Source organism: Miscanthus floridulus, chromosome 7 (genome assembly GCF_019320115.1).
Source record: "Miscanthus floridulus cultivar M001 chromosome 7, ASM1932011v1, whole genome shotgun sequence".
NCBI lineage: Eukaryota > Viridiplantae > Streptophyta > Magnoliopsida > Poales > Poaceae > Miscanthus > Miscanthus floridulus.
In genome coordinates, this window is record NC_089586.1 from 104,845,984 (window position 1) to 104,855,899 (window position 9,916).

General features: G+C 43.7%; 1 protein-coding gene across 1 annotated transcript; it reads right to left on the reverse strand.

Moving 5' to 3' along the window:
* Window positions 1–799: 799 nt before the first annotated feature.
* On the reverse strand, window positions 800–5,346 carry LOC136464096 (uncharacterized). The gene is made up of 7 exons (XM_066463054.1): window positions 4,946–5,346; window positions 4,184–4,230; window positions 3,548–3,701; window positions 3,238–3,430; window positions 2,485–2,611; window positions 1,972–2,136; window positions 800–1,118 (listed from the first exon to the last, which is right to left on the reverse strand). The coding sequence occupies exons 1-7, from the start codon at window positions 5,217–5,219 to the stop codon at window positions 963–965; spliced, it is 1,116 nt and encodes a 371-aa protein (XP_066319151.1). The 5' UTR covers window positions 5,220–5,346; the 3' UTR covers window positions 800–962.
* Between the last annotated feature and the right edge of the window lie 4,570 nt (window positions 5,347–9,916).

A 9,916-nucleotide genomic window follows, 5' to 3' on the forward strand; every position in this document is an offset into this window, starting at 1 on the left:
CAACAGAAGAGATGACTAATTCAGGCCTGCGTATGTACAACTATACAAGCAATGTACTCATGAGCCGTGACTACGCAAGTATGCATGATGTCCTTCTCACCCTCCCCGCTGAAACGAAAGAAACAGAATGATTAAAACATCAGTCATCTCATATGCGTGCGTGTGTTGTCCATGTCTACTCCATTTGAGCTGGTGTTTGTCAAAAGCCTAAGCGCCAGGAGCAAAGCTAGTTTGATGCAGACCACTGATCTGCTGCCTCAAGGATTGACAAATCCCATCCTGCGTCTCGTCCAAAAATACACTCGTCAGTTTCCGTGTTCGCCTTTGATGCTGGGTAAAAGGAAACGGCATCAATCCTTTTGTCAAAATCACACGGCCATTTACCACTTCCCCAAAAGCCTGAAAACTGACGGCATCTCGCCTCAAGTACAAATTATTACCATGATGAGCGGCACAGTAGATTACAGGGGAAAAGCACGGTGGCCGGAACAAATGCCGTCGCAGAGGCTGGTTTCTTCAGCAACATGCATCATGCTTTGTGGCTGGACACGATGGACAAAGTTCTGAAACAAACAGTGGCGAAACCATCATGGCCGGCCAGTTTTGACATTTCGGCACGCTGGTAAAAAGGACGAGAAGCTAGCCTCCAAGAAGGCAAGAACTGGATGAACTCCCTGCTATACTGCTACGAAACACAAATTGACCTCCCCAAAGGCAGACAGACGACTACTTGTGGGGGGGGGGGGGGGGGGGGGGGGGCGCAAAGGATTATACATTTGTCGAAGGCATGCCAGTGTCTTCTATGCTTGTTAAAAGCTCGCCTTGATCATGGTTTCACGTCCTGATAAAAAACAAACCTTAAGGTGATAGCACTCTAGTACAAATAGGCAGGTGAAAAACTGCATCCACAGTTTCCCATTACAGCTACTCTGGTTGGCGAGAGGCGCCACAGCCACAGGATTTCACTTCTTTTTTGTTGCTTTTGCATCAAGCACCAAAGACCTGACACAAAGGCGAGGTTTGGTTGAGATGACTTCGGCTGGGAGAACGGACACCCCAGCCAACGAAGATCCAAGAGGTACCCCGGAAACCGGGAGCATCTCAATGAGTACCGCAACCTGGACATTAGGAACATGTCATTCACTTTACCAAACCATAAAGCTAGAAAAAATTAATGAGAATTAATGCAAAAGCAAACTTGACATAGCCCATAAATTATCCCAAAGTCCTAGTCACCCCATATAAGTTAAGGTAAGAGCATCTCCAAGAATCCTTCTTAAACTCACTCTTTATCCTTATTTGGAGAACGACTTGAATAAAAATTGCTCTCTTTCAACCCTGCAATGGTTTCTCTATATCTTGTGCACATTCTAGATAGCCAGCTCCGCCATCTTTGACTAGCAACAAATCAGGAATAGAGGACAGCAATATTTGGAGATCTAATTAAAGAAGATGTTGGAGGACATTTTTTTTCATTAAAGTCTCTATTCCTATCAATACGGAAGGAACATAAATCTTAAAGTCTAGTTATCGTCTAATGTATATTGCAGATTGGAAAGAACAGTAGGTGAAATATTTCAAACTACTATAAGCAAACCGGAGGAATACAAGTACATATTTTCAAGTAGATATAATAAAATTTGCGGGTTAGTCTTAAGTTTGGTAACTTCAATGAACAAACAGTTAGATTAGTAGCTGCTAGAGAAATCTGAAAGGGTCTTCTGACTCTCTGACATATGCCCAGAAACAGAAAGTAAACATGCTGCAGCTGCAGTATGTCAGATGTCAACACCTGACCAAACTTATAGCAGTTTTCATCATGATGGCATGGAAAATAAGACCTTAGATTCACTAGTCAGCATTCAAAACTTTGTTGTTTTCCAATTTGGATCTTAACAAGTATGATGTTGTTTGTCATCCAACCAGCATCGAGTAACTATGCAAGCCGTTACAATTGTCGGTCAAGGTTACCTCAGGAGATCTAAGATCAACCACTGAGTTCTCAGCAACGGATTTGACAGCAGCAGCTACCACTTTGAAACATTGCTCCCTGTCCATCAAAGCCTGCTGATTTGAAACTTCATTACTGTTCTTCTCTGTCTCATCGATGCCCCTTCTATTATAGGCAACCGCAAACTGTAAAATATGTCCAAACTTATTCAGTATAAAATGTTTTCATGAGACAGTGCAGAGTGTACTACAGCTAGTGATGCTCTTTAAGTGCAAAAGTGAAATTTCGATCATTAACAAAAGAATGCAGTAATTTTGATGCATAATAATGAAGGTAATAGAGCAAGTGCTAGTAGAGCCTGGCATTAAAATGTAGGAGACAACTTGAACAATACATGAATCATTGTATGAGACCCGATAGCAAGGATATCTATACAAATGCTGCATAATACATTGCAGTAGAAAATAGTATGAATTTGACTCCATTACACATTAACAAAATGGTTAAACAAAGATAAATGACGCAATTTCTACCTTTATAGGCTTGTCCTTGTTAGTCTTGCTCCTCGAGAAGTCAAGGAATAACTTTGACACAGTGGCATGCAGGTCTTCTTCTGATAGAATGCAAGTTTCTTGAATAGGAAATATGCGGTGGCACCATCTGTCAATTCAGAGTTTAATTTAGACGATGTAACAACCTAACAATCCAAGGAGAACCTTAGATTGATTCTGAAACTGACTCTAAACACCAAATCTTTAAGCCTTTAACTGTATGAAGTAGGAGTAGCTTATAATCAGCGGTGTCCCTGTATTTTACATATGCAACTTGGTCGGAAGAAAGAAAATCATATTGCTGTTCGACTTTATTGAAAAGAAGAGTCGTAACACAGGTTGCACAAATCAAACTGCTAGAATGAAAATCTAGCAACATAAATAATGGCATGTTTAGCCCCAAATCGACATCTTATTTAGCCAGGGCGTTTCTAGGACACCATTCAACACTAGTCTCATTCAGCCAATAAGCAGAAAAAGATAGGCAAGAACAGCATGCTGTGTAGAATCACTAAGAAAAGAAAAAAAATGCAGAATGAATACTGAACCAAGGCTGGCAACTTTTTCATTAAAGTACTGTAGACGAAGTGTCATGGGCTATTTTTTCAGTTCCAGAAAACTTAGATAATGCATAGTACTGGTCATTTAGACATTTCTAAATGGCAGCAGCAGCATCTCAACTTCTAATGTCAGCACTTCAGAAGATGAGTTCTTACAATGAAGTTGGAACCTTACTGTGGAGATTTGAGTTTCCCAGATCTGAGTGAATGAAGTATTTCTGTAAGCATCTCAACAACATGAAGGCCTCCACTAGGAAATTTAAAGAAGAGCAAGCCACTTCTTGGTAGCTTAACCAGTGAGAGATTTGAAGCCCTGTCAACGTTGTCATTCATCTTGGACTGGGGTGAGCTTGAGTTTACAGTGCCTCCTACCATGGCGCCAAGAAGTGCACAAGATCAGAAAATAACATATGGAAAGCCTTTCTGGATCTATAATAGCTATAAGTAACTAAGTATAAGGATACAATCAGATAACCTATACTAACCAATTGATTCTGAAACACTATTACTATTCCCATTCATTACTGCCTCTTCTAAACTTCCTGATGCCTCCGAGCACAGTTTTCTTTTCTTCACTGCATTTTCCACATCACATGGTTCTGTGTGTTCGGAAACACAGCAATTTGCATGACCAATGTACTGAACAAAAAACAAAATGAAGCTTTCACATCAGTATATTTTAACATGGACTGTGTGGAAGCTAGAGTTGAAAAGAGTTTCAAACAAAAGATGTAAAACTGAATTTGCAAATGTCCCTTAAACTGCTGGTGCTAATAGTCATAGCTAAGCTATTCAGTCGTTGGAGAAAAGACTACAGAATGAAGTTGCAAACAGTGCAACTCAAAAAAAAAAGCCTACACACTCAAGCATAGCATGAGAAAGTCATATGAACAGAGGATGGAACAGTTAAGTACTATTAGGTGGGAAAATATAAAACTTCCTCTACATGTAGGTTTGAGAGCGTTTATCAAATAGTGAATGAAATGCAACATAATTTTGGTATATTGCAAAATAAAAACACAGACTGAAATAGCGACATTCTCTAAGATAGAATTCATGCACTAGAATAATCTACTGGGAAAGACAATTAAATACTATGGAGCAACATGATGAGCGATGACCTCCTCAAGAATGGAAATGGCTTCCCTGGTTGCACTTTTCTCACGCTCTGTAAGAAAATGAAAAGCACATCAAGTTCGTAACAATGCCTACATGCCATCAATACTGAATCAAACTCTTCTTTAGTAGTCAAAATTTCATAAATGGTACTGCAAGTGAATGATACATTAAAATTTTCCCTGTAGAATTCTCATCTACTCGCATTGCACTTTTTATTTGAGATTGTGCTGCAAGCATGCAATAACCAAGAGCACAGAGCTAAGTTCACTGAACAGAAGTTATAGGTGACCCACCAACTAAAATTATTTTGACGACACTTGTGAATTCGATTACTTAACAGTATCAACTCTTGGGGTAATAAATTGATATACCTGAAATCATGGGAATGCTCACTGGCCAATGTATGTTATTATGCTTATTGATTATGCCCACCACTCCCACCAGTATGGATCTTACTAGTGCAGAATGGAAATTTCACTGCGAGCATGTCAAAATTCGTCTAATATCGTAGTTCAACGCTTTTGTATGATAGACCAAAGCTTAAGTCTTTACAATATGTATCCCCGATCATAGGAACTCGAACACAATCGCTAAAATAAAGACAGAAGCTAGTTTGGGGCATCCATTGTCCACAACTAAATTCTACTAATTGCAGTTGTAGCCAAAAAAATAAAAAAGACCTCACAAGACATTAATCCACGAATAAATCCAACAACAGAAGCTTCAATGAGTAAATAATCTCTATAATTGGAGAGGGAACGCACTGATGGGGCAGGTGATGAGGAAGCCGGAGTGCGAGCGGAGGAGGAGGGACCCTGATGCGCGGTAGTCGTAGCGCGGGAGGTTGATCACCGCGGCGTGCTGCTCCCACGGCTTTAGCTCCTGGCTGCCAGTTGAGGCAGGGGCGTCGGATTCAGACTCCGGTAGCGGCTCGCGGCCAGTGGAGGCAGGGGTGTCGGATTCAGACTCCGGTAGCGGCTCGCGGGAGAGAGATGGGGTTACGTCTTCCAGCTTGGCCTCCGGTTCCGGCGCCGCCATGGGGGGCCGAGAGCACTGGGACCCTGGAGCTGTTGGAGGTACGGGGAGGCGGAGGGTTCTGACTAGCAGCACGCCAGCACTGAGCCTGAAAGGCGTACGTACTTCTCAGATTCAGGCTAATCAGCCGTCAAATCATCAAGGGCCAAGGGCAAGGGGTCCTGGAGGAAATCAGGGGCGGAGGAGGTTTTCAAAAAAAAAATCAGGGGCAGAGGCCGGAGTCCGGGATGAAAACGGTACGGGTATTTTCGGACCGTATTCGAAACCAAATTCGTTTAGAGGGGTTGAGATCTGTCCGTATTCGAGTCCGGATATCCAACATTCGATACCGTATCCGTATCCGAATACTCAAATCGCATATTTACGATGTCGATATCCAATCGTATCATATCCGACATAATTAACACTATCCGTATTCGAATCCGAATCCGCCGTATCCGATCCATTTTCATCCTAAGGCAGGAGGCACCGCCCGGCCACCCCGACTCCCCTAGCGGCTGTCCTGGCTCGTTAACGAAGTTGAGAGGAAACAAATTACGAGAGTGTTCGGCACGTCTGAGCTTCGTCAGTAGGTAGGGATGAAAACGGTACGGATATTTTTCGACCGTATTTGAAACTGAATTTGTTTAGAGGGGTTGAGATCTGTCCGTATCCGATCCGTTTTCATCCCTATCAGTAAGGCTGTTTTTTTTTAAACAGCTTCACGAATAACTTTACATGTGAAGCTGAGCTGTTTTGGAAAAATTGTTTAGCAAAACAGCTTCATGTATAGATGAGAGAGAGAAATGAGGGAGAGAGCTGGGAGAAGCTACTTTTTTCAGTTTTATCTCAACTCATGTCTTTATGAGAGAGGGAGAAAAAACAGTTTCATGGGTAAAGTTGTTTTTAAAATGAGTGTTTAACAAATAAAACAGCTCACAACACTCATGAAGCTGTTGTGAGCTGTGCAAAACAGGCCCTATATATATCAAATACAAATTATATAAAAATATGTGATTTTCTAGGTAAATACCAATCTACCATATTTCCTTAACGCTATATACCAAATCTAACAGCTACTTCTTCCACGTCACCTCTTAACTGTGTCCGTCCAATCAAATCAGCGCTTCATCGTGCCCGTCCGTTATGCTCACCGCCACCCTCCACTCGAACCTTCTAGGCTTCCACTCACATCGCGCACGCCCTCCCCCACGAAAAAAAGAATGACCCCTCCCAGAAACCGCATCGCAGCAGAGCACGCACAGCCACGCCACCCCGGTCCCCTTCGGCGCCGCAACTTCAGCCGTCGTTAGCCGCCTCCTCCCGCCTCCAGCACTGCTCCTGACGAGGCTACACTTTTGGGGGCCGTCGGCCCCCTCCTCTCTGTGGTCGTGACGCCGCCGCTGGTGGTCGTGACGCCGCCGGCGCCACCAAGCTGTTGCTTCGCCATCGCCGGTTTCGACTCGCACCGTGGTCCGCACGCCGTAACCTCTACAACTCCCTCTTCCAGGCTCCGGCGTCCCAACCCTGTCCCACGCCAGCACGGGAGCCCTAGCATCGCCAAACCTTAGCGCCACCACCTGCGCCCCACCCTTGCCGCCTAGGATTCACGATGCTCTCAGCCCCTTCCTCTTCTTGGCTCTAGCGGCCCGAGGTTGTGTCGATCCAACACGGGAGCCCCGGCACGACCAGACCATAGCGGCGCGGCCCGACTGGAGAATGGTTTAAGGTTATGTGTTTTTTCTTTCTGTTTTTCCCTCCCAACTACTGTATAGCATGACAACGATTAAGTGTTCATCCATGATTCGATCAGGGGCTTCTCAACCTCCAACTACATCGAGCCTATGGCTGCCCTCAACAAAAAAAATGGTTTGCAGGGGTGCTGACGGTAGTTAACACTCATCATAAACCATCAATATAACTTGTATAAATGGCTAAAAAGGATCACTAATGTAGACTTAGGGATTTAAATTGACAAATTCCACGAGTTTTGGTGAATATGTGCTTTCAGCAGGATTTAATCAAAAAACATCAAGGAGGACCTATTCGTAAAAAGAAATCATGGAATTCTGTCATGTAATCAACGTGGGAAGACTCTAGAAGACCCCAGAAGGCGAATCACCGAAGCGTAGCCCTGCCCCTAACATGTGGGGCCGGCCGGCCTGTGGGCCCCCTATCAGCCTCTCCATTGTTACGTCGATTCTCCACCGCCTTAAGGATTGCATCTCCACCGTTTATTCACGTCGGATTGATTCGAGGGCTCAAGATTGATGCTCTGGCCTATATATACCAGCCTACACCCCCCTCCAGGGCATATATATTGGCATTTGATCCTGAGAGCTGAGAAGCCAGAAACCCTAATTCATATGTCCACCAAGATCAGGGCTAACAATCAAGCGAAGATTAGTCCTCAATAGGATCTAGTCTTATATTAGAGATAGTGAGAGTGAGAGGGAGGAGTCTCGGCCTATCGATGCTCTCTCTATGTCTTGTACCCTGGTGGAATCAAGTTCTTCTTGATCTTGCTTCTGAGATTTCTCTGGTAATCGACTTCTAATTCAAGTAAGCATCTTGTTCATATTATTCTTTAGGTTTGCGACTCTCCTTTGAGTACTTTAATCCCTATAGCTCCTAGGTTAAAGTAGTATTCATAGTTAAGCGTGGTGCTTAGATTCGGTTACTCGTGGATGTGCCCTATTTTTCGGATCGGTGGTAGCTCGCGAGGGTGACTCTTATAGTCTCGTTGAATCCTTTGTAGTCCACCTTTCGTTAGTAGGCCTAATAGGACTTTGTTGCTATAGGAAACATACTTTGCATGTGTTTTCTCTAGTAATATCTCTAGAATTGAACAATAGAAGACAAAGCTTACCGAAGTTAGAACTAGAAGACCTTAGCAATCTCCTCTAAGATCCTATTATCTAGCATTGATTATGAAGTTGGGTTAAGTTAGATTTGGTTATTCTCACATACGTTTTCTCGAGTTCGATATAAAACTGGGTACTACCGGTGAAGTGCTACATCGGTATATTATCCGTGCGCTTGTGGATTATTCTGTGTGCATTAATTTATACCAATAAGCATTTCTAGCGCCGTTGTCGAGGAAACGGTTGCTAAGTGAACTTCGAACCTAGCTTATCCTTGTATCATTATTCTTTTATCTTTTCTTTTCCTTTTTACCATAGATCTAGAATCCACCCCTATCTACCAATATGGTGCACCCACGAGCGCAAGTCTACAGCCCAAAGAGTCATGAAAGCCTATCCTAACATCTGGCTATGAGCTGCACCTGTGTTTAATCAATATGGTTCAGGATCAACCCTTTTTAGGCAAAGATGATGAAAACCCCTATTCCCACCTAAATAAGTTTGAGCAGACCTATGCATGCCTACTCATTGCGGGCATGTCAGACGAAACCTTACGATGGAAGATTTTTTCTTTCTCTTTGATGGGAAAAGCTAAACGTTGGTACAATCTCACCATATGGAGTAGACAGGGAGATTGGGAAGCCCTGTGTTCTAGCTTTTGCTTTGTCACACCCGATTTTAAGGATAAAATGTGATGCATAATTTTATGTGTGCCCAGAGATCAGTCACACACATAAGCCGACAAATTATAGATAGTACCTGAAAGGATCAAGATGCCTAAGAGGGGGGTGAATTGAGCTAATTCTAAAATTTTTTGCAATAATTAAACCCTACACTTAGCCCACTTCACCCCTTGTGCCTAGAATGTGAAGCTATTGATCTACCACTCAAAAGTTTAGCACCCTAAGTTACAATCCTACTCTAGCATGGCAATTCTAGGAATATAAAGACAAGAATTGAATTGCTCAAATGTAAATGCTTAAAGTAAAGAGAGGAGAAGGAACACGGTGATATTTTGCTGAGTTATCGGAGAGTCGCCACTCCCCACTAGTCCTCGTTAGAGCACCCATGCAAGGGTGTAGCTCCCCCTTGATCCACGCAAGGATCAAGTGCTCTCTACATATTGATTCTTCGACACTCCATCATGGTGAATCACCCACAACCGCTCACAACTTGAGTTGGGTCATCCACAAGCTCCGCCGGATGATCACCAAACTCCCAATCACCACCAAGCCATCTAGGTGATGGCGATCACCAAGAGTAACAAGTAAGAACTCTCACTTGACCACAACAAGCCTAATGAGAATGGTGGATGCACACTTGCTACTCTCCTTGCACTAATGAGGCCTTAATCTTAGATTCTCAAATCTCAATCACCTCACTAGGCTCTTGCTCTCCTAAGCACTCTCAAGGGTGTTTCTTATCTATTGAAATGGGAAACAGACCTCCCTTGGATGAATAGAGGAAGTATTTATACCCCTCATTCAAAACAAACCATTAGGAGGTGGAAACACCACTCTACGAGGTGACCGGACGCTCCGGTCAAGGTGACCGGATGCTCCAGACAGTTCTTCCAGCCATAGAGCCATTAAGTTGTGATCGGACTCTGACCAGCGTCCGGTCATCACTGACCGGACGCGTCCAGTCACGAAAACTGCTCTCTAAAACCTTACTGATGTTGACCGGACTCTAGAACCTAGAGTCCGGTCACTTCGCTGCTCAGCGTCCGGTCAGTAGATGGAACCTGACAAGCGTCCGGTTAGCATTGACCGGACGCGTCCGATCAGGATTCTCCCTCTCTGGAGTTGACCGGACTCTAGCACCCAGCGTCCGGTCACATGTCACTTAGCGTCCGGT

Coding starts and splice junctions, on each gene's coding strand:
- LOC136464096 (XM_066463054.1), bottom strand. CDS start 5,219: ATGGCGGCGCCGGAACCGGAGGCCAAGCTGGAAGACGTAACCCCATCT. Junction 2,137..2,484: donor ACAAGGACAAGCCTATAAAG/GTAGAAATTGCG, acceptor CATATTTTACAG/TTTGCGGTTGCCTATAATAG. Junction 1,119..1,971: donor TTGATCTTAGATCTCCTGAG/GTAACCTTGACC, acceptor CCTAATGTCCAG/GTTGCGGTACTCATTGAGAT.